We start from the raw sequence: 27,439 nt of genomic DNA on the forward strand, positions 1-27,439 counted from the left end.
ACATCTGCGGATGATATTACTTGTCTTTGGTTATTGTTGGCTATTCGGGACGTTGTCAAGGATCTTACAGCCTGTAGGGTTAATTAAGAAGGGTTCTCGTTCTTGGGTGTCCCCAGCTCACTGGCTTGCAGTTCAAGCTCGTCGTCGTCTTTTATTGTCTTGGTCCTTTTAAGAGTCTGTTTTTTTGTTTTTTTCTTTGCTAGTTCTCTTTGTCTCAAAAAAAAATAAAAAATAAAAAAAATAAAAAATAAAAAATAAAAAATAAAAAACTACTTCTTTTGTCGTCCATAAGAAAAAGAATAGCGGTGGTTTAGTATTTCTTAAGGAAAGATATTAATCTTTGATGATATTGGAAATATAGTGTGTCAATGTGTGTGACTTTTTTTTTTCTTTGGACAAGATGTATGTGACATTTCGCTCCTTATAAATGTCAAAAGGATTTTTATTTATTGATCAAGTTGCGGTATCTAGGCAATCTAGCCTCCTATTAGACCGCCAAATTATTTACTTTCTCTATTTTTTAGTGTTTTAATTTCAGTGTTAATACGGTGATTTAACTAATAATATATTTAATTATTAATAAATATAAATTATAAAAGAGATCTCCTAATGTAAAAGGCATCAAATGATAAAATAAAGATTTCTTATCTACATAGTTATATTAACATATAGTATAACAGAATCTTTCCTTTATATACTCCACCTTTTTTTCAAGGTTTTTCTTTAAATTTGGCATCAAAGTTATATATATATATATATATATATATATATATATATATATATATATATATATATATATATAATATTGTAACTTAATATGTATTCATGGGTACACGTTAAACAAATTGATTATAAAAGGTTTATTTGGAAACTATACATTAAGATGATGGGTTTCAAACTTTCAATAAATACCAGCTATATGACTATATTAGATTTCATGTATAAAACATAAATATTGATTAAAATAATGTATATGTAAGTAGTACAAAAATCAAATTGAGACATAACATTTAAAAAAATGCAGAAAATATATCATAAATATTTGATGATTTTCAAATATACAAATCTAACTACGAGTAGATCACTTGTGATCATGTTTGTTTTATGGGTAATGATATATATAGCCCTTAGGGCTATGTATAAGCAATAAATATATTTCTTAAAATGGAATTCATGACAAAAAACACGCGTAAATCGGTATAATTAATGTAAATTTAACTTTAATATTTCCTTTTTTGACTTCTTATACATAGCCCTAAGGGTAATGTTTATCATTTTCTTTGTTTTATATATACGTATTGATAAGAATACACAAATAGGACAAAGAGTCAATTACGAGGTTATAAATCTTATAATTAGCAAACATTGTAACTGTAATTCAGAACTCCGTATCACAATGTTGTGGCTCTGATTTTTGTGTAAGCTAGAATTCTTGAGAGGATATAAAAACACTTTATAACTTATAAAAAAATTATTATAAATTTGTAATAATAATTTTTTATTTTTTAAAAAAAAAAAAACCGACATCGTCTAGATGTATGCTCATAATTTCATATTGATGTTAAAATGATGAATTGAAAACAAAAGATGGATAATATATGGTGAAATGTTCATCCTTAAAAACTCAATTCAGCGTCATCTTTATGGATTTTTAGCAATGACGACAAAGGAGTTAAATTGTTAATTATTACTCGTACTATTAAATCAATTAAGGGTCTTTTCTGATTTACTGAAATGAACTGGACTAAATATTTTATGAGAGAAGGAAATTAGGAACTGAACTGAATTGATTGGAGCTGAGCTGAATTGAACTGAAGTGAAATGAATATTTTACGAGAGAAGAAAATTAGGAACTGAACTGATTGAAGCTGAACTGAAGTGAAATTTAGCTAAAGAAAACAAGCCCTAAGATAAAATATGCATCTAATATACTCCCTCTGTTTTTAAATACTTGCCCCACTTTTCTTTTTCGGCCGTTTTTAAATACTTGCTCCATTTCCTTATTTGAAAATCTTTTATAATATTTACTACGTAATTCATTTCTCTCACTTAGTAGACCCAACATAAATTATATTTTATTAATTTTATATTCTCTCTCCTTCAATTATCTCAACTACTTTTATTTTTTATAATTTTTTATTCTTTCACCTACCCCACTACCTCCATATTTTATTGCTTTTTTCAATTTCTCCCAAAATCCGCGCATGGATAAATGACGCAAGTATTTAAAAACGGAGGGAGTATACACTATACATAGTGTTACGTACTGAATGAGGTAATGAAAAAGATGATCTGCACTTCGTATATTATACAAGTACAGAGTAATAAATAGAGTTTATATGGCAGTCAAAATATAATATATGGTACATTGGTACTACACTACAACGTAAGTATGTAATTGATGCGGTGAGATATGCAAGTAGATCATTTTTTTTGTCTTCATTAATCATCCTACGCAACTGCGCACATAATTTCTTTTGAAGAATGGTCAACTCCGTTCTGCTTCTGTGTTAGTTTTTACATTTGTCTAAATATTACTCTTTAGGTTATATTCCGATAATAAATATATTGAAACTTATTTTAGTTGAATTTAATAACAAGTATACAAAGTATATAACTTTTATTTTTTTTTATTTTTTTTTTATTTTTATTGTACTCCGTGTAAATTAATTAATCTTTAACTCATTATTTGTCGGTATATTGCAATATGGAACAGTCAAAATAAGGTGAGGAGACTATTTTCTTTCTTAACACAAGTTTATTAAGCAATTGGGTTCGCTTTACTTGTCCAACATAAGATATTTATGTGTGCACCACATAGATATCTGTACAAACTCATACACTTTTCTTCATACTTTTATGAAGTCATCCAACAGAAGGTTTAACGCAGATTTGTTATTAGGATCGACCAACATGAATGCGCAGTATACTCCTCTTGAAGGTGATTGAGTTAACATTAATTTTTTAAAAAATGATGAATATCATAGATGAGGCTTAAATTACAATTTTAATAATCATTTTTCTGTAAAAATAAAATAAAATATTTATATATATATATTTATAGGGGTGGAAAAGGGCATGTACAAAGTACATAAGAATAGCCAGCGCGCTGCTATACCAAAGTGCTGGCACAGATCCGCAATGAGTTATACGATAGCAGGCAACTAATGTTACAACAGAACACCCTAAATTACAATCAACTGAATCCCCTGCATTTCACGGCTATTTTGCAAATGCAGTCGGGACACTCCAGGGATGTGGCCAGCATCTCAACATGCCTCCATGAGTCCATGGCCCTCCAAGCAGACAAATCAGGGATACATCTTTCATTTCGAAGAAATCTGAGCAGTTCTGCTTCAGAAACATTAAGACAACACTTGCATCTCTTAAACAACACTGCTCAGGCTTCTCTCGGACTTGGATTTCACTAGTCCCAGGTTGATGTTGGCATTTTTTGGGCATACTACGGAGTATTTAGCAACGGGGAAGGACTGCAGGAGTCATATGGCCATTAAATTTGTTAGAATGCTACGGTTGGGACTTCAGGTGAGCACGAACATTGACGTAACTTCTATCCTAATTATGACATCCCTCAAAACCTTCTTGATTTCTGCTGTGTAGGGTACCCAGGCAACATTCCAGGATCCTTTCTTCGCAGCTGCTTCAAAATGATAAAACATATCAGACCATATGCAACCAGCATATCCCTAGACTAGTTTAAGGAGTAATAGAGATTAGTCTAAAGAGTAAACTGTGAGATAGTGAAATAGTTCCAAAGAATGATTTAAGAGCTACAAATATAAATACAGGTATTAGCAGTAAAAAAACAATCTATGATTTTACCAAGGGTGGAATACATCAATATTTGATCCAAATTACAAATTATTGCTAAAGTCAATTCAACTATGCGCTGATTTTCACCTCCCAGAAAATTGAAATCTCCAGATTAAATAAACTGGAAAAGATCATTTCAGGGTTCAGTTATAGCCTTATACGGAGTGGGTGAGGAATTGCGGAATCAAATTTGAATGGAGATAGAGGGATACAATCTTGGAGTAAAACCACAGAGCGAAATTTGACTCTTGAATAAAGGGGAATTTAGAGGGAAATGAGGATAATGGTGAGATGATCAAAATACTTGTTTCTTTTTTTTTCACAGAAAAAGGCTAATGGTAGAGGTAGAAGATAGTCCATAAGAGATGAATTTGACAATTTACAAGGTAATTATTGCCAAAAGTGTCAATTATTAGATAGTTCCAGACAATTTTGTACAAAAAAGAAAATGCTGTTAAATTTTAACAAGATGGATTATACAGAGCTGTACCTGCTGCTGTGGGTGACCTTGATTAGCCACACCTCGTTGCATAGGGATGCCTCCAGGGTTCATTGCACCACTCATTCCAGCCTGAGAAGAGATGTTATATGGTGCTATGCCTTGAGGCGGCACTCTTTGCATACCAACCATATTCATTTGTCGAGGTACATTTCTGTTAATATGAGAGCCTTGCATGTTACCAGCATTTGGAGGTGGAGCCTGAGAGAAAATATGAATTCAATACATGCAATTATAATCTGAAGTCCAACTACTAAAACACAAAACAAAATATTCTTGCAACTATTATAATATAGTCACCATTATATTTATCATGAGATGTTGGAATTCAGGCAAAGGGATGGAGGACATTCAAGATAAACGCATAGTTCTATGAAGTTATAATGTTATATAGAACAGGTTTTTCATTTCAACAGGTTACTTGCCTCTAGATGTCAAGTTCAATAATCCTTTGAAATTGATAATCCTTCCAGTCTTAGGACTACTTTAAGTCTTTCAACGGGATGATTAATACTATGCATCTATTAATCAAACCTAAAGAACTGAACATTTTTCTAGCTCTGGTTTTGTGCACATTAGCAAAACCAGGTTGGTCCAATATTAACAAAAAACACATCTTACAAAATAAATAGAAGATTCCTCTGAGATGATCAAGCTATTAGCTTTTCAACATTCATATGATCAGAAGCTGAACTTCCAACTCCTCCAGTGTTACATGTTATAATTACTAAATCTTGCATCTATAGTCCCTGCCTACTTCTCTTCCACAGCATGGACTCATATATATCATTCAAAAAATATCCCACAAAATAGTGAAGGGGCATTGGTTCCCTGTTTTCCTTCGGTAAAAAATTCTCTTATATCTCACCTTCCTTTACCCCAGAAGAAACATGTTCTTCTCAAGCACCACTCTCAAACCAGAAATACATGCTAATATAAATTTCAGATACACATGTAAGAAACAACATGAAGGAAAGCGCGGGGCGGGGGCGGGGGCGGGGGCGGGGGGGGGGGGGGGGGGGGGGGGGTGGTACAGCCCGAAGTGAATTATGTTAAATCGCTTATGATACAAGATTTCTGCAATTGTTAATCATTGTACGCTCACAAGTTCCAAGCAGCACATCAATATGCATACCTGCTGTGGAGGTTGAATGGTTGCTGTTCCTTCAAAATGAGTATTACTGTCCACTGGTCGAGCAGGATAATTAACAACTTTTTCTTCAGGCCGGGAAGGAATAAATGCACTGGAAAACATTATCATGGTTAAAATAAAAGTAAATTGTTTCCAATTGATAAATGATCAGTCCCACAACAGCATGCAACTTGAGTCCAGTACAAGGGAGAAGAGTAACTTACTTGCGACCTGGCAAAGGCTCCATCTTGAAGTACCTGATTTAAAAATATGGGGAAAAACACAAAATATTAATAACCCAAAGACTCCTTAAAGACCTGAAGCTACTCAATCTGGGGCAAGTGAAACTTGAAAAATGGAACTTTCATGCTGACACGGAAAGGAGCAAGTAATATATGACGAGTCAAGAAGAGACATTAATGTTTCCAAAACATCAAAAGTGTGCAAGTCAATCATAATCAGATAATCTTCCTGAAATACTTCCTCGTTTTTATAAAGATTAAACCTTTAAAATTTTCACTTTCCAATGCAAATCTTCAATTGTTAAGATCCTTAATCATCAATAAGTAAAAAAGAAAAAAAATTGATATCATAAATTAAGACAAATCTAACAAATAACCTGTTTTCCAGCCAAGCTGCACATTCACTTAAAACTTCGGTTACATAAGCCAAAAAATAAGACTTTTGAGAAATCACAAACCCAAATGGTCCAATAGAAACCCTCCCCCCCCCCCCCCCCCCCCCCCCGCCACCGCCCCTGCCCACAGATACAACCCGAAATTATGCAAATATGTGTTACAAATCACACACTCTGTCGTCAGATAATTGTCATGTATAGTTGTATACTACTAGTAATTTGGTCAGTCCCGATTGCCCTTGTTACCTTCAATGAAAAATTTATCCCACCTAATTCACTAAACCCTCAAAAGAAGACTTTATTCTTACTTTTCCAATATCTAACAAACACCTACACTACCTACTATACTGTTAATATGGGCGCCAAAACCCAAGATGGCAATATTTTGAGGACGGAACAAGTAATTTCAACTACTCTTTTTCTGGGAGTAATAAAAGAAATAAGGAAAGGAAAGTAGTTAATTGACTATAATTATTATTCAGACTGTGGAACCAAGCTAGAGTGCATGTGAGCATGGTGCCATGGATATGACCGCGCGCGGGGGGGGGGGGGGGGGGGGGGTGCAGAGAAAAAGGAGAGGTGCAAACACGGGCTCCCAAGGTTCCTGGTTGCAAATAAACTGGTTTCCATTCATCATGGGCCTCCCAACCAGCAGCTATGCTGCACGATGTGTCATAGAAAGATTGGGAAGGACGAAAGGGGAGAGGCACATGAGTAGGAAATTTAGTCTTTTGCAGTTCTGGTAGATAAGTAGGTCAGCTAAAGGGTAAGTCTAACAACAGAAATACAAACTACAGTGGTAGGAGACTAGGAGTCCAAAATTCATCAAAGAAATAGGGAGCTGAATAATTGAATAAGACTGTGGCTACAAGTAATTTTACATAGCACACCTAACGAAACATAATTTTGAAAACCTTACACACTATTTAACTCTCCAAATTCAATATAAGTTTAGTCCAGCAAGAGCAATGATTCTTTAAAGCAACAATAAGCTAATAACTAATAACCACCTAATGGTGTGAGTATGTTCAAGTCATGATGCAAATAAAAGGGGGAAAAATAAAGAGTAATCTGAGAAGAATGATAGTCTTACTCATGTTCAAGTGCTTGTGCAGCTGTTAGTCGCTTGTGAGGATCGTATCTGCATAAAGTTCAAAGGAATAAAAGATCACAAAAGTTAACAGGATATATATTTGAACATAACATGAAAATAAAATGAAAAATCTTCCAGGAGAAAATCACAGAAACAAGAATCATGAAGTGTTTACAAAGGTCAATAAGGTTATACAACTAAAAGAAAATTAACAAATCAAAAAATTGATGTAGTGCTATAAACACTGATACACACAAATACACAGGTAACGCTACAGCCAAAACATTGCAGTAGCACACTTACTCAAGCATTTTGGACAGTAGGTCATAAGCAGGACTTTTGGGAGAAAGATGGACAACACTGTAAAGCCCAGGATTGTCGCTGCAGAAAACGATGAGTTAAAAAAGGGTAAATACTTAACGAATTAGCAAATATGTAGTAGTAAACAGGAATATAAAATAAAAATATGATCCTCGTAAACAACATGACTACACAGTATATTAATAAAAAATGTTGGTCAGTGTCACTTGCCACTAAAGACTGAAACCAATCACAAACAACCAAGGAGAGAAAGAAAGAAGTGCAGGTCCACTCACTATTTATGCCCTTGAATATGCTGTGTATCTTGTTGCCAATGTGGAAGATTTGCAAGTATAGGCCACTTTTCTGGTGTGGGATGACCTGAAGTAGAAGGAAATGACTTAATAAAGAGCAGTCGGTCCTCAGAAAGAAAATTAGCAGCCAATTCTAGCTAGCTTACCTAAGACTTTGAATATTTTGTCAAGTTGATCCAGCTATAACAGAAGGCATCCATGTTAGAAAGCAACATTAATAAATTAGACCAAGATCAAAGCTCAGGAAATATTCCTCCGATTCATAATAGCTGCAACACTTAAACGAATTTTCAAAATAAATTGCAACATAACTTTTTTTGGTAATTGCTCCCCTCTCTCTCTCTCCTCATAACGTTTTTAAATAATTGCAACATAACAGAGTAATATTTTATAATTTCAGCAAGATCATCACAGATAAACCTTTAAAATACCTGAAAATGATTTGGTGTGCCTTTGACTTCCGCACCTTGAAACAGTGGCTTTAAAGTCAGAAGCTCAGCAAATATGCATCCAACAGCCCACATATCTATTTTTATTTTTGAAAATAAAAAATAAAAAATAAAAAAATAAAAATATCAAGGGTCAGCTCCAACGGGAAAAGAATATTTAGGATAAAATTTAGGTCAAACGAGAATCTAAGGCATTGCGTGATGCCAATAAGGTTGTGGGTAAAGGAATTGATCTACAGCACACTTAATAAAAAAAAAGGCTGGATTAAAGGAATACCAACAGCACTAGTGTAGTGTTTTGCCCCAAGCAGCAGCTCAGGAGCTCGATACCAAATTGTCACCACAACCTGCACAAAGGCTTCAAAATGTGAGCAACTAATTCGACAGATAACCTACTTAAAGTGAATCAATCACAGTCCATATATTGCAGGTCAAAAAACTAAATTAATACCCCGTTGTCAGCCAATGCCTTTAATGGAGCCTGGTATACTCTTGCTAATCCAAAATCAGCAATTTTAACAACTCCCTGTTCTTCTCCTTCGCCCATAACCTTCAAACATAGATTCCAAAACAGACATATATATAAGCAAATGAAAGTGCAGACTTCAATAATTTAGAGACATCAACACATGGACGACATAATGCACAGCCATACCAAAATGTTTGACGGTTTAAGATCTCGATGGATGATCCAATTACTGTAGCAAAGGAGACAACAAATTTGAGTATTTGGAGGAAACATAACATTTGCATATTATAGTGCCTTGCTAATGACCATACCTATGTAGATAATTAAGGCCATTCAGCAGCTGCCAGAGCAAAGACTTAACTGTGTACTGATTGATTGGTTGATTTACCTTATCTCTATGATATCTAATGATCTCCTGCAGGACCCAACAACATGCAGAGAAAGTAGCAGGATTAATAAGGTAAGTTATCCAGTAGAAATTACGAATACTTTACAATAAATTTGTATCATTATTTTCATTCAATATTAAAGGGGCAGGCTACTCACATATAAATCATGCTCCGCATAATCAAAGGCCAGGTACAAAGACATGTCTGCAGGATTGATGTGTACATTCACAAGCTTAACCACATTTTCATGGGAGATTTCTCGTAGCAACTGCATTTCAAAGAATGAAGATATAAACAAGACGATAGATACAATAGCTTTAACCCTTACAACACCAACATCATCATTATCACCACAATGCTTCTAACAAAGATTCCACTCTATGCAGTAATAACTAACAGTGGTCGAACGTATGCAGTAATCTCCTAGATTTCACAAAACGAAAGCATATATCTAGCCCTTGGAATGTCCATATGTTATACAAGTAATTAACTTGAAAAGAATACCTCCGGTAATCAAAGAATGAACTAATCGACACTCTTCCAATATCAAAAATAGAACACCAACAATATACCATTTAAACAAGTATGCATATTGAAAGTATCCTGGAGTTTTATCGTGAACAATCTCCAACAAATCCTCTTATTTTCAAAATTAATAGAAATAAATCATCATGCTCCATTGATGAAAGCTGAAAGCTTTAACTTTCCTAGCCCATAATTTGATAAATTTCACACATTCCCAGTAAACCCCACAAGCTAACACTTCCCCTTTCAATTCAAAATTCAAAAGTTCAAAACTTTTCACAAGTGAATTACAAAATTCCCAATTCAACAAAGAAAAAAAAAACCCTAATTCCAATCAACCATAAAACACCAAGAAAAAAGAAAGAAAAAAAAAATCCAACCTTTATCGATCAATCAAATAATAAACAAAACACCCAAAACTTCAATTACAATTACAATATTGTGCAACAATGAAAACCCAAAAAATATTGAACAAAAATAAAAAAGAAAGAGGAGAGAGAAACCATGATTTCGCGAATTGCAGTAGGGGAGATGCCATCACCATCTTTAGATTGCTTAAACTTCTTAATAGCAATTGATTTACCACGATGAGGAGAAGGGGGTTTAACACGGGCTAAGAACACCAAACCATAAGTTCCTTCCCCAATTTTACCGATCAAATCGTACTGTTGCAGCCATTCTGGTTTGTTGCTGCTGTTGTTGGAGTGTTGTTGATGTTGTTGCTGTTGTTGTTGATGGTGATGATGTTGTTGTTGTTGGAGATGATGGTTGCCCAACATCCCTCCACCTCGGTTGCTCATTGTTGCTGTTGTTTTGATTCTTCTCCCATGTCTCCCAATTGACTCTATTTTTTGTTGTTTGATTTGGAAGTCCACGGTATTATTACGGCGGTGGTGTTATTAAATCTTTGGTACTAATTGGAGTTCCGTTAATGGACAATTAGACAGGGTAACCCAAGGTTATACGAAGTATAATTTTGAATTTGGGATCGAGTTGGTCTTATGGACATATGGACGGAAGATATGGGCAAGGTCAATATATATATTACTCGTATATATTTTATTTACTATCGCCCAAAATACAAAATATAGAGTATAGATTTTGCTACTTCAGTTAGGGTTTAATTAAGGGGGTTGTTATTTAACGCCCACAAATTACTCAAAACGCCCGCAAAATTACAAAATAATTACGATATTACCCTTGACTCTATTTCTTACCCTCTTCAACTCTATTTGTTATCTTCCATCCCTTTCATAACTCTAACTCTCAAAACCGAGCTAAAGTAAACTCTACCACCACCGAACACCGCCACGGTTACCAGCATCAACACCACCGCCAGTACCACCAACACCCAACACCACTACCACCACTATCACCACCACTATCACCACCACCACCACCACCACCACCACCAGCACCACCACTATCGCCACCCGGTTACATGTCGGAGGCGGAAAGCAGGGTGTCCACCCCGCCGGACCCACTTGGTGAGGTAAATTTTTAATTTTTCTCGCCGAAAATGTACAAAACCGCCCGAAAAAACCGCTTTGACCATGGTCAAAACGCCCAGGAAAAGCGGTTTGACCATGGTCAAACCGCCTAGGACAACCGGTTTACCGTGGTCAAAACGGGTTTTCTAGGCGGTTTGACCATGGTCAAACCGCTTTTCCTGGGCGTTTTAACCATGGTTAAACCGCTTTTCCTGGGCGTTTTGACCATGGTCAAACCGGTTTTCTAGGGCGGTTTTGTATTTTTTTTTTAAAAAAAATCTTTGCTTTAATTACTATTATTATTATTATTATTATTTCTATTATTATTATTTCTATTATTATTATTATTACTATTATTATTATTATTTCTAATATTTTTATTATTATTATTTCTATTATTATTGTTATTATTTCTACTACTATTATTGTTATTTTTATGATAAGTAGAATTAAATTGTGATCATTGTTGTGATTATTATGTTTTTTATTTCCATTATTATCATGGTTATTATGCTAAATTTCATGTTATTTCTTTGTTTAGGCGTCATTGCCGGATTATGGGGGTGATGGAGTTGACTACAGTGCAGTCTTTATAACGTCAACGATGTTCCCAACTTTTGAAGAGGCCTTTGAATGGGCTCAAAACATCTCTATTGGTTGCGGCTTTTTCCTTACAAAGTCTTCGTATAAGACACAACGAGATGGTCGGCCGGTCAAGTATCTGAAGTGCGATCGTGCCCATAGAAATACAGCCGAAGACAGGGATATGGAGAATGCTGTACGAAAAAACACAAAAAGAAAGGGTATCAAATGTCCTTTTCGGATCAAGATCACATGTGTGGTAGATGATCTTGGGTGGCAAATAATTCCTGTATCTGGTTTGCATGGCATGCACAACCACCCTATGATGGTTTATCGAGAGGGTCATAGACAAGTGAGTGGTTTAAGTCCGGCTGCGAAGCAATTGGTTCGACAAATGAGTTCAGCATGTGCAAAACCTAGTAACATAATGGCAGCTGTGAAAGATGCGTATCCCAATGAGAACCCTAACATGAGGCACATCTATAATTTCAGAAGTCGTTTAAGGGTTGATGATAGTGAAGGGAGAGATGTCGTAAACCAGTTTCTTCACTTGGCCAACGAGCACAAGTACGTTAGTTGGGTAGCTGCTGACCCCGACACACGTGTTGTCACCCATGCCTTTATGGCACATCCAGAGATGGCGAATATGTTGCGGACTTATCCACATGTCATAGGGATGGATTCCACATACAAGACAAACAGGTACAACATGGCGTTCTTCGAGATTGTTGGGGTCACACCGACAAACCAAAACTTTTTGATCGGGTATGCTTTAATGAAGACAGAGTCTTATGAGAGTTACAAGTGGGTGTTGGAGAAATTGAAGCTGTATATGGGTTTTGAAGTGACTCCTACTGCGATTCTAACTGATCGAGAGTTGGGACTGTTGAAGGCGGTGAAAGAGGTATTCCCAGACACAGCTCACTTGTTATGTAGATGGCATATCAACAAAGATGTGTTGGCCAAGGTATATCATTTGTGTAAGAAAGATATGGTGTTAGCTGAGAAATTTAGAAATGGGAGGTGGTCAAAACTCATGAATGCAACAACTGAGGCTGAGTATGAATTTGAGTTGCGTCAAATGAGGGATACTTGGGGAAGATCATGGCGTACCGTTGTGGATTATGTGGAAAAAACTTGGCTTGTACACAAGGAGAAGTTTATCCTGGCATGGACGAATCAGGTGTTGCACTTTGGCAACGTGAACACGTGTAGGGTGGAGAGCCAACATTCTGTGCTTAAACAATGGCTCGGTAGTTCCAGAGGGTCGTTGGATTCAATATTCAGTCGTGTGCACCGCGCCACAGAGGGTCTGCTTATTGGAATTCGTCATCATTTGGAGGACTCCAGACGACGAATTGGAGTGGAGTATAGGGGCATGCCGTTGCACAATCTCAGTGGCCATATGTCCTTCCACGGTCTCAAAATTCTGAAGCATGAGGTGACCAGGATGAGAGAGTTATCTGATGATGTGTACGAGCGATGTGGTTGTGCGTTGTTGATGACACACGGCCTACCATGTGCTTGTACCATATATACCTCGATTCAGGGTGGCACGGGTTTATATTTGGATCAGGTCCATCCTTTTTGGAAGACTCTCGTCATTGGGGATGGTGTAGGCATTCATACTTTTGCTGATGAGTCGGAACAGGACACTGCACAATTTAGATCCCTAGTTGATGAGGTTCTACAACGCGACCCCGGTTTTGTGCGGAGTGTGAACCGAGTGTTGTTTGCGGAGCTTCACCCTGAAGAAGGAGATTACGAAGAACCTGAGATAAACGAGACAACCAGGGGTCGACCACAAGGCCAGCAGTGGTCCTCGTCTACTAGACGGGATGCAAGTGGGTTCGAGCACATTCCGAGCAGTCGTAGTCGTGGTCGTGCTCGTGGGCGAAGTCGTGGTAGAAGCAGGGGTCGTTCTACATCCAGCTCCGGTCGTGGAATATCAAATGAATCTGTAAACATGAGGACGCCACCTGGTATAAATTGTTATTATTATTAATATTTTTGTACATTACGTAATGAATGGCGAATATGTAATTAATGTGTTGATGATGTATTTACAGGTAATCAGATGAACATCGACGAGTTTTTGTACGTCGATTGGCTTCCAAATGTCATGTTGCCGTATTTGGAAGGATGGGTAGACCCTATCGGTGATGGCAACTGCGGATTTCGTTGTGTTGCAGAATTCTTTTGGGGTAACCAGGAGGAATGGATATTGGCCAGGACTGTGATTGCGAATGAGATAACCAGGCATCCTAACGTCTACTCTCACATTTACGGTGATCAATTGGAAAATGAGGTTCGTCGTATCACGTGGACTGGTGGTAGGTGCACAGGCGACCATTGGATGGCAGTGTTTCAAGACTTGTTCCCGATCGCAAATCTGTTCAACGCTGTCATTATGCTATTCGGTACAGGCATTGATGGTGTAGGTGTGTATCCATGCATCACTGTGTTACCGTGGAGTGCCCCGTCCACTTCCACGGGCCCGAGTAGGGAGCTTGCACTACTAACGGTGGGGAACTATCACTACGTGCGGTTGCAAATGTCTCCTAATTTTCCTGTTCCCCCAATAGCCGGATTTTGGTATGACGTTCGTGAATTTAGCGTCCAAGATTGGGACCAACGATATGCAAGTAGGATAGCAACATGGCATAATATTAATAGAAATTCTACTTGTAATTAAAAACGCAATTTAAATTCCAGTTTTAATTAGTTTTTAATTACAATTTTAGTTATAATTAAAAATTACATTAAATTCTATTACATTCTCATCATTGCATCCCACGCCGCAATAAGCTCCTGGGCCTCAACCACTGTTGGGGTGACCTCACCGCCCGTGTCTGCAATGAATCGCCGAATCACATGCATGGAACGACCCATCCACTGCAAAATACAAAGCAAACAATCATAACGTATAATATTTTGTACAATAATAAAATAATACAATGATGCACTTCATAAAATACTTACGTAATCAGTGTTCGTCCTCTCTGGAACTGCCGGAGGGGCTAGTTCCGCAGTATCGCAGATAAGCCGAGGATGGGAGTACGTAAAAAACCATGGCAAATAGTCAGGTGAGCATGTGGGAATCTCATCTAGTAGAGGTGGATGGACATGCAAGCCGAGACAGCAGCTCCCAGGACCGAACTTCTTCCATAAGACCTGACCCCGAAAAGTGACGCTGTACGACCGGACATTAGCAGGTCTATACGCCTCGTCAGGGACAAAACCAGGGAGCGGTATCCCCTACACGTGACCAAGTTGCCGTAAGACCCTGTCTGGGTTATACGGCTCGACGATGTCCCGACACTGTATACAGCCCATGTAAGTGGTCCTCGGGACGTCCTGCGCAGGGGTGAGAGAGTAGGGCCGCCAGTTAACCTGCATATGCAATAACAATAAGAATGTTACGTTACATGACAACACGTTAAACAATATTACACATTTAATAAAACAATAACCATACCTCAGCATCAGTCATCTGATCAAGTCGGGCCCGAAATGATGCGAGTCGGTGCTCATCCCTGGACTGTGCTCTAGTATCCCACATCGAGGCACGAGCCTCACCAGGCTGTACCACCAAAGCTCCCTGACATGGCCGAAAGGATGGGAAGTACTCATATATCCATGCCTGGAGAAGCGTGAGACAACCACCAATGGCCTTACACTCAACACGGGAGGCGATACCCAACTGACGATAAAGGAAAGCAAGTGCAGCTGACCCCCAAGAGTAACGGTCAAGATCGTCAGTAGACTTCTTCAACTCCAAAATGCAGGAGGGAAGAAGGCGGTTACCACTCTTGTCAACGAATAAGGTGCTACCGAAGAGTGTAACAAAGAAAGCCATGAACTGAACGTCGGGAACCCGATCCAACAACTTGCACCGCTCATAAATGGTAGTCACCGCAACAGCACCGTTTTCCCAAACTGCTCTTGGTTTCACCAACAGCTCATCCCTACTCAACCCCAGCAACTCCTGAAAATCAGCCTGGAGAGACGCACTGTCGCTGACCATGTCCACCAAGTCCCCGTCAACGGGGATCCCAAGAATGTAAGCGACGTCGTGTAGCATGATGGTCATCTCACCAAAAGGGAGGTGAAAAGTGTTCGTATCCGGCTGCCACCGTTCAACGAACGCAGAGATCAGAGGCCAATCAATGTGGGAATGCATGATAGACGGCAAGTGTCGTAGTCCAGTGACACTAACGCGCTCACGTAAATCAGCACTCAACTCTGTCTCCCACTCCTGCAGCGACTTGCACCACTGAATCCTACTGTGGCACCTCAACGACTCACGATCCTGTCCGACCCAAATACGTGACGCAATATGAGCCGCATAGCTGGGAATAAGACTCCCATCAACTGGACCCCCCGGCATCGCCTCCTGAACAAGCCAAGTAGTATCCGCGTCTCGAGCAGCACGAGACCTACGAGTACGGCCAGTGCTCGTACTCGCACTACTAGAAGCCACAAACCTCCCTCCTCTACCTTGCATGACGAAAACCCCTGATGGCGCCTCCTCGTGCTCGCCTCCTGCGGAAGTCGAGGCATCCTCCATGTAGTCATGATCAGGATCATAATCGTACATGTCATCATCCGCCGCTCGAGAAGCTGCCATCTCCCTCCTAACAGAAGCATCAACACCTCGAGATCGTGTATGTCGAGGACCTGATCCTTCGACATGTGTGAACTCGATGTTTAACCTCCTCATGTTTCGTGGCTGTTATTTAATTAATAAATGTAATTGGTATACGATTCAATAAATTTAATATATATAGAAATATAAATGCAATTACTTTTTTTTATCTAATTTCCTAAATATAATGCTATTAATATATAAACTAAAATTTACCAAATATATTAATTAAACTCAACGTAAAATATAAAACTATATTAGTTGATTATCTAAACATACACCTAATTATTTTAAAATTCAAATACACAAATACATTATTTTATTTCTAAACATAAATTTAATAAAGCTACACATATAAAAAAACAAATATATACAATATCATTTTTTTCCTAAACATATAATTAATAAAGCTAAACATATACGAACATATTATTTAATTTCTTATACATAAAACGTGAACTTAAATTAAACAAATATATATAATTAATATTTTTTTAAATTATACATAAAACGTGAACTTCAAATAAATATTTTTTTTTTACTAAACAAATATTAAAATTAATCTAAACAATTAATAAACAAATATATTATTTGTATAAATTTAAATTAAAAAAAAAATAATAATTTAAATTCCAGTGCTCAAACCGCTCAAGATATCCGGTTTGACCATGGTCAAACCGCCCAGTGAAAACGGTTGACCGTGGCCAAACCGGATTTCCTGGGTGGTTTGACCATGGTTAAAACGCCCAAGAAATCCGTTTCGACCACGGTCAAACCGCCCAGGGAATCCGGTTTGGCCACGGTCAACCGTTTTCACTGGGCGGTTTGACCATGGTCAAACCGGATATTTTGAGCGATTTGACCATGGTTAAACCGCCTATTTTGGGCGATTCGGTCAAGCGTTAAAAAAAAAACCGAACCTGCTCCTCCGGCACGCCGTCTTCCTCCCTCGACCGTCCGACGTTCTTCGTCCTCGGCATCTTGGCGGTTCTCCGGTGGTGTTTTTGGGTGCTTGTGGTGGTAAGGGGGTTGGGTGTTGGTGAAAGTGGTGGTGGTTTTTTGTTTTTTTTGGTTTGAAGGGAGTTGAAGAGAATGGTTTAGGGTAGAGTGGTTCAAGGGTAGAGTGGTAATTTCGTTGTAATTTTGCGGGCGTTTTGAGTAATTTGTGGGCGTCAAATAGCAGTTCACTTAATTAATGGTTAGTTATTACTCCCTCTATCCCTAATTGTTTACTCCACTTTTCTTTTAAAGGTGTCCCAAAAGATTGTCCCACACTACTTTTGGCATGCTTTTCCACTTGTACTCTTTTTATCTCTCTCCTCATTGATATTTGTGTCAACCCATGTACACAATTTTTTGCCCAAAGCTTTAATAAAGTGGATTTATGGTTTGGGGCAAACAATTGGGGATAGAGGGAGAATTTTTTTTTCTCGATTTGCGTTTTAAAAATATTCCGTTAAGATTTTAGGGGTCATTTTGGTTATTAAAGAACCAAATTGAGCTCGGTATTGGAAAAATAAATAAGTGCCTCATTTTGCGTATCAAAAATACATTGTATGCGAATTATTGATAAAAATTGCTCGGGTAAGATTTAAATGGCCATTAAAACACCCAACTAAGCTCATAATTGATTTAAAAAAAAAAAGTAACGTGAATGTCTTGTTTTGTGAACTAAAGAAATAGTCATTACTTCACTCCTCCCATAGTGGTAAGCACCAAATAAAAAGGAAAATTTTTATTACAATGATATAAAAGATTTGAAATATATTGTTATAATTCTATTACACAAATATTGTAAAAAAAGATCTCGTCTAAAAAGAAAGGGAAATTTTGGAGGGAAAAAACGACATCAGAATTTGACACATGTCAACCCGTGTCTATTTTAGTATTAAGTTATTAATTGATTGATGGTTATACATAGAAAAGTGTAAAAATAAGAATACTAATAAAAATAAGGAAAAATTGTCAAAAATAATAGAAATTTGAGCAATCTGCCAAAAATAAGTCAAATTTTAAATTATTTTTGAATAATACAAACTTTGAGGGTATCCACTCTAAACAAGCTATTTTACCTACAACTTATTTAGCCGATTAATTTTTTTATTTATCTTATAAAGTTGTTTAATAGTTTTAAAAAAAATAATACAATGCTATGTGTTCCATATAAGTCTTAAGACTCAGATAATGATGTCTAAACTTGTTCTAAGTGCAATTAGCACATAAAATTAGAGCAAGTAGCCCGTTAACGTGGAAGCCAGTGAGCCAGGAAACACCCAAACCTCACTCTATTCAACCAATTCAACCATCTTTCACTTTCTTTCTTTCGAATAGATAAGCAAACATTTGATGAGTACGAGATACTGATAATCCTCCTCAATGTCGCAGCTCGCATTGTCCTCCACATCAACGCTTCCCCATTTTAACCGTAAGTTTCCCTCATCCATATTTCTTACTCTTTCTCCATTTTCAGCACTCAATTTTACTTCAATTTTGCTAATTATTAGGCCTTTAAACCCCTGAATTAAGAATGTGTTGTATAATCGTTTCAACCCGATACTTGTTTTTTTTTAGGATTTTTTATAAGTGGGGTTTATGTATATTGGTTTAATTGGGAATTTTGAACGGTTTACTTGGACACCCTTTTAGCATATTTTGCGATTTATTTGTAGTTTCCAATATATTATTGACAAATGAAGTATTATTGGAAGATGGGTGAATATGGAAATTACAAATTAAATGTTGTTGTAGAAGAATTATTGATTTATCCTTTTGTGGGATTTGAATTTGTGGTGTTACATGCAATGTTGTTATCTTAACTTAATGAATCAAATTGTCATTTATGGGGGCATTTTTGAGTGATTGTCCATGTTTGATTAATGGGGGGCGAGCTGATTTTGATCGGATTGCATTAATCTATATGGTATGCGGCATTGCTGCCTTGGCTATTGCTGATGGGTGTGAAGGAAGTATGTTGAGGTTGTCGCTGGATATAGGCTATTGTTGGTGTTAGAAAGAGAATTGAATTCACGGTGCAGTAAGAATTGAAGTTAAAAGAGAGGAGATTGGGCTGGCGAGATTGAGATACTAATGCCAAAATGAATTCATCACAAGCTTCATTGCTTATGTTACAAGATTTAAGTTTTAGGATACCTGTTTGATTAATAAGGATGAAGATTAGTTGTTAATTTTTCACACTTGCTATCAATACTATCCTTCTTCATGGATATGATGTCTTTCAGGGTGTTGTTTATTTATACTCTGTTACGTTACTTGGACTCGGGTACCCATGTCCGACACGGATATGTTTCCAAGTATCCGACCCGGCTATTGTGTGAAAATTTTCCATGATTTTGAACTAAAATGAAGTGTCTAAGTGTCCCACCCATGTCCGAGTGTCGAGGGTCCGACACGGGTACGTGAGGTGAAACGAAGAGTCCGAGTAACATAAGTTGTACTCTTGGCTTTTCCATACGTTGCCTTAGAGAGGGGTGGCGTGATCATGGAGAGAAAACCTGGAATAAAAGGTTCAAAATCAATGTTGTGCTGCTCTTCAGTATGGGCTGAAGTTAGATTGTTTTGTTAATTGGTTGATCCCATACTGTCAGCAAGTTTTTGTTTTGAGAGATCTGGAAAGGACCTTGGATTGACCTTAGTGCACAATTATGCATGTTTACCTTATATTTCTGTGGAGCTTATATTGTCCATTTCATTTGTTTTCCTTTCTGTTAAATTTTTGTTTGTTTACTATTACAGGAACCGTAAAGAGACTAAATAAAGTGTTTCCCATATTTACGGGGCGATATGCAATCAAATCCTCACTATATGGGAAGTTTCAAAGGAAAGGATTCTCTACTGTCGCTTCAGCTAATACAGGGATTAATGGGGGTGTTGCTGAAGTATCCGAAAGGGAGCAGGATATAAAGCATTATATATGGCCAGACAAGAAGGTTTCAATTTATTTAATCCATGCAATGAACATCCATTTTATCCAAGAGTCACATCTTATTGTGCTTTCACTCTTTCAGTGATTTGGATTTGGGGATTTGGTAGAATGAAACAGTTAGCGGTCACTACAACTGAAGTTTGCCTGAGTGGCCTGACATTTTGTAAAAATGTTATTTGTTGCTTTAATAATCATGATTGAGCCTTTTGTTTCGTTGCATGAAGGGCCAATAATTGGTTTCATTACCATGACCTTTCACAGAGTGTATGGGTGGGGACCCTGCTTGGTTGGTCTGCCTTGAAAATAATGATATCATGTTTGATGCATATAGTTTACCATTGCTTAATTAGTAGTTCTCACTTCTCAGTATTAATTGACAGGCATTAACTTCTCGAAAATGTTACTCAATTGGCAGTGTTAGAAGATAGATCTTTTATCATTCTTTGCATTGTAACTGGATTAATAAATAGGAGCCACCTGTTGTTGATGTTTATGAAAACATGCGTTAACCTGTAGCACTTCCCTATGCTTCGCGTGGTCCATATGTTTTGTAGATCATCTGTTTCAGGTTTTTTATCATTCTTAATCTCTTCTGTCATTAATTTATCTATTGATGTATCTAGCAAGTGCTAGCTGCTTGTTTTGTTTTTCATATCTGGTATGTCAAGTTTGTGTGTTGTGTGAGTGCACCTTATGACTTTAGGATTCATTTCTTTCTGTAAATAGCATTTCAAATTTTAGTAGAAACCATGTGTGATCCCCTCTTCCCTTTTTTCTTTGGTTTGAACAGAGGCCTAGGGTATGCATAGTTGGCGGTGGATTTGGGGGCTTATATACGGCTTTAAGACTGGAGTCTCTTATTTGGCCTGATGGCAAGAAACCTCAAGTAAGTTATCGTTGGTTTCATCTTGCATTAATATTCTTTTCTGGCTGGTTATTGTAGGATGTTATGTTAAATTGCTGCAGCCTGCACACAACTAGTTTTGAACAGACTATTTTTGTTCCATAACTTTTGTCATGTTTCCTACGGTTGGGATATGTTTCGAACTGACTATGTGAAATATTTGTCATCACCATTGGTGTGAAGTTGGATATCAGTCATATCACAATGTTAACCGAAGATATATTCCCTTTGTCATGTATTTAAGCTACTACTTTTGCACAAAGATTAGGTAGTGTGACAAAGTAGAGGGGAAAAGGTGGTGGATAGATGGGTGTGGACCCTCACTTTAGAGAAAAGGTAGTGATTACTGAAAATAGATGTAACCCACCTTAAAAGACGTCAGTTTGATTTGGGATCCAGGGAGTATATTTTTCTGTTAAGTAAGGTGCTTTAGTTTCAATATTCATTACCATAGGGGTGTAATTGTATTTTTTGTTTTGCCTTAGACAGTAATGAGCAGTTCTGAAGCCAATGAGTCCGGTCCTTTTAATTTGCAATTTATTGATGGAAAAGGGTGGGGTAATTTGATTGTTAAAATTTGCTATGATTTCTAAGTGAAATGTTGAAGGTGGCCATCACTAAATTATGATGGCCTGAGCTGTGAATTGAGCAATTCTTATTTTTCACTAATATCACCTATGCTACTATAATACTGTTTGATTCTTTCATGTGGGACCAGGTAACTCTCATTGATCAGTCTGATCGTTTTGTTTTCAAGCCAATGCTTTATGAACTTTTATCTGGAGGTTTGTTTTACTTCTTGAGAACTTATCTTGTGAACGTTTTCCTTAGTATTCATCCTTGCACTATCAACTCTTTGTTAGTTTATATTGTAAACCTTTAAAGGGATTTAATTGCAGAAGTGGATGAATGGGAAATAGCTCCCCGATTTTCAGAATTACTGGCAAATACTGAGGTTCAATTTATACAGGACAGAGTGAAACTCCTCCATACCAATGATCTGCCCACAAGCGGTGGTCAAAGTAACCCTTGTGCTGGAAGTGTGCAACTTGAAAGTGATCTTCTTATAGAATATGACTGGTATTAGTTTTGTCTTTGGTAATCTCCAGTCTTTAGTGTGTTCTGCATTTGTATCTTGCATACTTGCTTTTGGTATCTAGTATTGCAGTAAGAGACTTATTTTATGTATGGTACATCTATGGGGTTTTCTCTATGCGATTGAGCTATGTGGATTTGCACTTGATCTCTTATAACTTAAATTATTATGTTTCACTTTTGAAATCAATTAATAATTTGTTAATCGTCTTTTCTATACGTGTCTAACATCAAGGAGGTGCTATTTTTCTTGGCAATATTTCTTGTAAGATATGGCATAATGATGTAAGCTGTGAATGTATGTGGTTGCTTAAATCTAGTTGCTATTGCTCAGGCTGATTACTTGTTTGTTTGTTTGCTTGGACAGCCAGGTTGGTTCTTGCTTTGGGGGCTGAACCAAAGCTTGACATGGTACCAGGGGCTGTAGAATATGCTCTACCATTTTCCACTTTTGAGGATGCATGTGTAAGTATTATAAATTGATTGCTTTATTTGTTGGGTATTTGTACTTACCTTGATGCTGGCGTGGGACATTACCCATATATATTAACTCTGTGAGTATATGGCTACTTACAGTGGATTGGGTTGACTGTAAGGAAAGCAAAACACAAAATTCCAGTTACTATTGAGTATTGACACTTTAATTCTAGTTGTTTACAATGGAGAGAAAAATAATTATAAATTGCTCTGTGGATTCTCTTGTTACATCAGAAACTGCCTATCATTGGAATGATGGAATCTAGAGCAGCATGATGATGGTAGTAATTCATGTAGAGTAAAGCCTTAAACCCTGAAGTATAAAAATAATAAATGGATGGCAATAACTGTTGTGGTGAAATATGGTGCTTTGCACCCCTAGTCACTTTTGGTGAAGAGAATTCTGCCTGCGATCTAAAATAAAGTATACGTATAGCAACTTTACCTCTCTGTTCGTAAATTGTAAGGGAACTGTGCTATGTAGCAGAAAATCTTAAAAGAGGGGACATTTTTTTTTCCCTTTAACAATTTATGGACTATGGAGTAGCTTTTCCCTCTATTCTATGTGTCGTAGAGCTTACATAGAGCAAGTCTCTACAACTTAAATTATTAACTTAGATTTGAAGTACACACTTGCTGGAGAGGGCAATAGAGAACTTGAGATTCAATTGTGTTATCATTGGGTTGGTGTTTGGTGTGGGGATGAAAACAAAGTTTGTCCTTCTCAGCCAAAGAGTTGAGGCAGTCAGTTCATGGCCCAACCGCCCGAGATAGTATAAAACTGTAGGATTAACAACATAGCTATACTTCGTACCCTTGTATATTATTTGGCATGTATAGCTGTTTACCATTTGGTCTTTAAAGATATATTTACCATCTGACCTGATGACATTTGATGTTTATTACGTGATCATCATTCATTTTTACAGAAAGTTAACGACAAATTGAAAGCGTTGGAGCGGAAGTATTTTGGCGAGGGATCCCCAATCCGGGTGGTGGTTGTTGGGTGTGGTTACTCTGGAGTGGAATTAGCTGCAACAGTATCTGAAAGACTGAAGGATAAAGGAATTGTGCAAGCAATAAATGTAAATAACACAATTTGTCCATCTGCCCCACCTGGTAACCGGGAAGCTGCCTTAAAAGTAATCTGTCTATTGTAAACTTCATGTTTTTATGCTTTATTGCTATACAATCTATTCCTTCTCCCCTTCCCTTTTATTGCTTGTGTTGAAGTGAGATGTTCAGATGCTATTCTATATTATTTTGTCGGCTTTCTATGTTTGATAGAATACTTCCTGTTACGCAAATCCTGATTTATTTTGTGACATCTATAGGTGCTCTCGGACAGAAATGTTCAGCTCTTTTTAGGGTATTTTGTTAATGCTGTAAAAAGAGCTGCTGATGTTGAGGTACTGAACCAGTTGACAGACGAGGGAAATAATGGCATGCAGCAAGATTCTAAAGAACTTGTTGTGGAAATTCAACCTGCTGAAAGGGGCCTGCAAGGGCAAAATCTGGAAGCAGATTTAGTTCTGTGGACTGTTGGCAATAAGCCTCGCCTTCCTCAGTTGGAGCCCTCTGATAAGCCCCACATGCTTCCTCTTAATGGCATAGGACAAGCAGAAACTGACGAAACTCTTCGGGTAAAGGGTAATCCACGTATATTCGCATTAGGTGACTCCTCTGCTTTGAGAGACTCCAGTGGAAAGCCTCTTCCTCCTACTGCACAGGTGTAATATAGCCTGCAATTTTTTTTCCTATAAACCTTTGCTGCATCAGTATCTGTTTTGGGCTTTTGGCCACAATAATTTTTCTTTCATCTTTAATAGTGGCTTTTTTTTTTTGCTGTCATATCTTTCAGGTAGCTTTCCAGCAAGCAGATTTTACAGGCTGGAATATATGGGCTGCAATCAATGATCGTCCTCTTCTACCTTTCAGGTCAGATCTTCAATTCCTTTTTGTTTATTGTATGCTTGTATGATTGAGTAATTTGGATTGGCCATCGGGACCAGGCCTCAGCTTATTCAAAGAACATTTCCTGCCAAAATATGTTACTTCCTTGGTTCCCAAATTTAAATCCCATTTGCCTTTTGCACAAGTTTTTAGGAAGGTGAATAGAGTAGTAAGTTATTGGGGTTGGTTAATTAAATGTGAATAAAAAAGGAAGATGTTGGGGTTTGGTTGATTAAAAGTGTATAAATCAATAAATAGATAAAGGTATTTAGGAATAGAGGGAGTTGTCTCCTTTAAAATAACTACTGTAACTGTTAGTTGCCAATTTAAATGGTGCAGCTGAAAAGAGATGAAGTACTTGTCACCCCTATAATTTAGTTCCCTTGCTATTAACACTCTGATATTACATAGTTGAGGTGAAACAAAGAGCCCGAGTAAGGAGTTACATTTCCATTACGTACATTTCATAGGAGGTTTAAATTTTATGCCTTCAATCGTGATGCTGAGCTGCCACTTGCATGTCATCTTTTACAATTTAATTAGACTTTATATACTCATTTTAAGGCTCTTATAATTTCTGTTCAGTACTCTCAGGAATTTTCTGCTATGATGGCTGAAGATTTAGCTTAATCTTCTGATATTTAAATATATTTTGGCAACTTAAATTTAGACCTATTGTAGTTGAAATTCCATCCTTCAGGTTCATTTGAATGCTCACCAGGCCACGGCTGTATATAACAGGCTCATTTAAGGCATTTTTCTCTGGCCATAGACCCATTAGTAGGAAGATATTTTTCATCCAGGTCTACTGATTTGTTCCCCTCCCCCCAAATAATGAACTAACCCTATATGCTTTTCTACTGTGTTGTGCATAGTGCGAACAATAATGATAATGTGAATCATGCTGACTTGTACTCTTTGGTGTTTCAGGTTTCAGAACTTGGGAGAGATGATGACTCTAGGGAGATATGATGCTGCTGTTACTCCTTGTTTCATTGATGGATTAACCTTGGAAGGACCTGTTGGCCATGCAGGTAAAATTCTACTTCTTCAGCCCTTTCAAAATACCTATCCTCTTCTATTTATTCAAACCATAATTCTTTTGTTATCTTGCCGCAGCGAGGAAACTGGCGTACCTCATCAGGTTACCAACTGATCAGCACAAGATTAAAGTTGGATTAAGCTGGTTCACGAAGGAGGCTATTGATTCTGTGGCAACTCTGCAAACTACCTTAACCAAAGTCCTTTCAGGCTCATCATAGTATTTTGCAAGTCATGTACTACTAAAAGTTTTCCACAGGTGAGATAACTAGTCAGATTTTAACATGCACAGGAGTAAACTATGTATTGCAGTTGCTGCAATTTACTATGTTTCATTTTTTTTTTTTTTACAAATAATAATGTCCATTGTAGGGTGCTAGATTACTCGTACAAGCTTACAAGCATTTCTGCTCTCCAGTCTATTTCCACAATCCGTGTTTGGTGAATCTCGAGTCCAGAATGAGAGAATAAAGGTAAGTTGGAAATAGAGTCGAGTGTTGCTTTTGTTTAAACTAAGATTGTATCCTTAATACTCTTTGCAAATTACTCCGTATATGCTGTATGAATGCCATCATCAATTCAGTAAAAATGAATTTACCTTGAGGATTTAAATAAACACAATATCCTCAACATTAAAAGTTGTAGAGTCACCTTGTAGGCTCATTACATACATTATTGTAACTGTCACTCGCGTTAGATTTAATTATCGTTTTCAAATAGAATTTTTTAATTCTTTTTTAAATTGATAGGAAAATATATCTGTCGTACTGTATGTACTTTTGACTGCAAAACCCGTTCCACAACTTTGGTTAAATTTGTTTTAGTGTCCTTCAAAAAATTAAGTATAGTTTGTACTGGGGTGGTAGCAGTAGGGAGTTATTCAGATTTCAATATAATGATATTCCAAAAGATTAATGTTCTGCTGAAGGAACCTTTGATTATAATCAGAATTCACAATGTTACTAGAAGATTCTTAATTTTATATTTTGATAGATAACAGTATTCTAATGTCTTTAATAATACTGTATATTTTAAGGGATAAAAATTCTGGTTTTGTACTTAAATCGAACTATCCTATGTTTTTAATATTGAAATCTGGCTTATTATTTTGTAAACACATGTAATATCAGAGTTAGATATTGAATCAAATCCAATTACCAAACTTTATAATTTATCTTAAATTATAGCAAAATGATATCAATTGTCTTTAGTTCTTTTAAAAAAAATCTTTCAAGCTAAATTTCTTAATAATACTGTATTTTAAGTAAAATTTCTGGTTTTGTACTTAACTGAACTATCATAAGTTTTCAATATTAAATCTGGCTTATTTGTTTTTACACACATGTAATACCAGAGTTAGATAATGAATCAAAGACCAATTACCATACTTTAAAATTTATCTTAAATTGTAGCATTATAATATCAATATCTAGAGTCCCAATTTTATACAAACACTTCTTAAAAATCTATAAATACCCCTTTACCTCAGGCTCCAAAATACACAAATCAACCCTCAAACCCTTTTGTTTTATATTATTGAGAAAACAAAACAAATATCCTACAAAAACAATGAAGACAATTATATTCATCGGTTTACTAGCTCTTTTCGTAGGAGGAACCTTTGCCCAAGAAGTGCAACCAGAGGTGTTCTTACACCCGCACGGG

The 27,439-nt window shown here is 36.9% G+C and overlaps 3 protein-coding genes and 1 long non-coding RNA gene across 5 annotated transcripts; 2 read left to right on the forward strand and 2 right to left on the reverse strand.

The window, feature by feature from the left end:
* Positions 1-3,031: 3,031 nt before the first annotated feature.
* LOC145576098 (cyclin-dependent kinase E-1-like) lies at positions 3,032-10,615 on the reverse strand. 2 transcript variants are annotated; one of them, XM_081633885.1, is made up of 15 exons: positions 10,145-10,615; positions 9,274-9,384; positions 9,039-9,142; positions 8,914-8,956; positions 8,710-8,808; positions 8,536-8,605; positions 8,241-8,335; positions 7,956-7,989; positions 7,792-7,876; positions 7,499-7,576; positions 7,196-7,243; positions 5,690-5,722; positions 5,469-5,577; positions 4,325-4,534; positions 3,032-3,661 (listed from the first exon to the last, which is right to left on the reverse strand). In XM_081633885.1, exons 1-15 carry the CDS (start codon positions 10,439-10,441, stop codon positions 3,593-3,595), a joined length of 1,485 nt encoding a protein of 494 aa, XP_081490011.1. In that variant the 5' UTR covers positions 10,442-10,615; the 3' UTR covers positions 3,032-3,592. The 2 variants fall into 2 exon arrangements, with proteins under 2 accessions (XP_081490011.1, XP_081490012.1); XM_081633886.1 differs by having other exon boundaries at positions 3,032-3,658; positions 10,145-10,614.
* Positions 10,616-10,764: 149 nt separating this feature from the next.
* Positions 10,765-14,154, forward strand: LOC145575090 (PKS-NRPS hybrid synthetase cheA-like). The gene is made up of 4 exons (XM_081633012.1): positions 10,765-11,133; positions 11,673-13,695; positions 13,783-14,021; positions 14,140-14,154. Exons 1-4 carry the CDS (start codon positions 11,083-11,085, stop codon positions 14,152-14,154), a joined length of 2,328 nt encoding a protein of 775 aa, XP_081489138.1. The 5' UTR covers positions 10,765-11,082.
* Positions 14,155-14,359: 205 nt separating this feature from the next.
* On the reverse strand, positions 14,360-14,957 carry LOC145576099 (uncharacterized). The gene is made up of 2 exons (XR_014098321.1): positions 14,696-14,957; positions 14,360-14,608 (listed from the first exon to the last, which is right to left on the reverse strand). It is a non-coding gene; the product is annotated as an uncharacterized LOC145576099 (long non-coding RNA).
* Positions 14,958-18,633: 3,676 nt separating this feature from the next.
* LOC145576100 (alternative NAD(P)H-ubiquinone oxidoreductase C1, chloroplastic/mitochondrial-like) lies at positions 18,634-26,496 on the forward strand. Its single transcript, XM_081633887.1, has 12 exons — positions 18,634-18,786; positions 20,115-20,308; positions 21,095-21,190; positions 21,927-21,993; positions 22,108-22,288; positions 22,675-22,768; positions 23,710-23,922; positions 24,115-24,510; positions 24,642-24,718; positions 25,664-25,767; positions 25,853-26,033; positions 26,147-26,496. Exons 1-11 carry the CDS (start codon positions 18,738-18,740, stop codon positions 25,993-25,995), a joined length of 1,614 nt encoding a protein of 537 aa, XP_081490013.1. The 5' UTR covers positions 18,634-18,737; the 3' UTR covers positions 25,996-26,033; positions 26,147-26,496.
* The last annotated feature ends 943 nt before the right edge of the window (positions 26,497-27,439 follow it).

The sequence above is a fragment of the Chenopodium album genome, chromosome 13 (assembly GCF_948465745.1).
Source record: "Chenopodium album chromosome 13, dcCheAlbu1.1, whole genome shotgun sequence".
Taxonomy (NCBI): domain Eukaryota; kingdom Viridiplantae; phylum Streptophyta; class Magnoliopsida; order Caryophyllales; family Amaranthaceae; genus Chenopodium; species Chenopodium album.

Bases quoted from the DNA above. Each gene is read 5' to 3' on its own strand.
- LOC145576098 (XM_081633885.1), bottom strand. From the start codon at position 10,441: ATGAGCAACCGAGGTGGAGGGATGTTGGGCAACCATCATCTCCAACAA. The intron at 8,606-8,709 runs GTATTAATTTAG...GCCTTTGTGCAG, and splicing joins AGGCATTGGCTGACAACGGG to GTTGTGGTGACAATTTGGTA. The intron at 7,577-7,791 runs GTGAGTGGACCT...CGTTTTCTGCAG, and splicing joins CATATTCAAGGGCATAAATA to CGACAATCCTGGGCTTTACA.
- LOC145575090 (XM_081633012.1), top strand. From the start codon at position 11,083: ATGTCGGAGGCGGAAAGCAGGGTGTCCACCCCGCCGGACCCACTTGGT. The intron at 11,134-11,672 runs GTAAATTTTTAA...TTCTTTGTTTAG, and splicing joins CGCCGGACCCACTTGGTGAG to GCGTCATTGCCGGATTATGG. The intron at 13,696-13,782 runs GTATAAATTGTT...ATGTATTTACAG, and splicing joins AAACATGAGGACGCCACCTG to GTAATCAGATGAACATCGAC.
- LOC145576100 (XM_081633887.1), top strand. From the start codon at position 18,738: ATGTCGCAGCTCGCATTGTCCTCCACATCAACGCTTCCCCATTTTAAC. The intron at 23,923-24,114 runs GTAATCTGTCTA...TGACATCTATAG, and splicing joins ACCGGGAAGCTGCCTTAAAA to GTGCTCTCGGACAGAAATGT. The intron at 24,719-25,663 runs GTCAGATCTTCA...TTGGTGTTTCAG, and splicing joins CGTCCTCTTCTACCTTTCAG to GTTTCAGAACTTGGGAGAGA.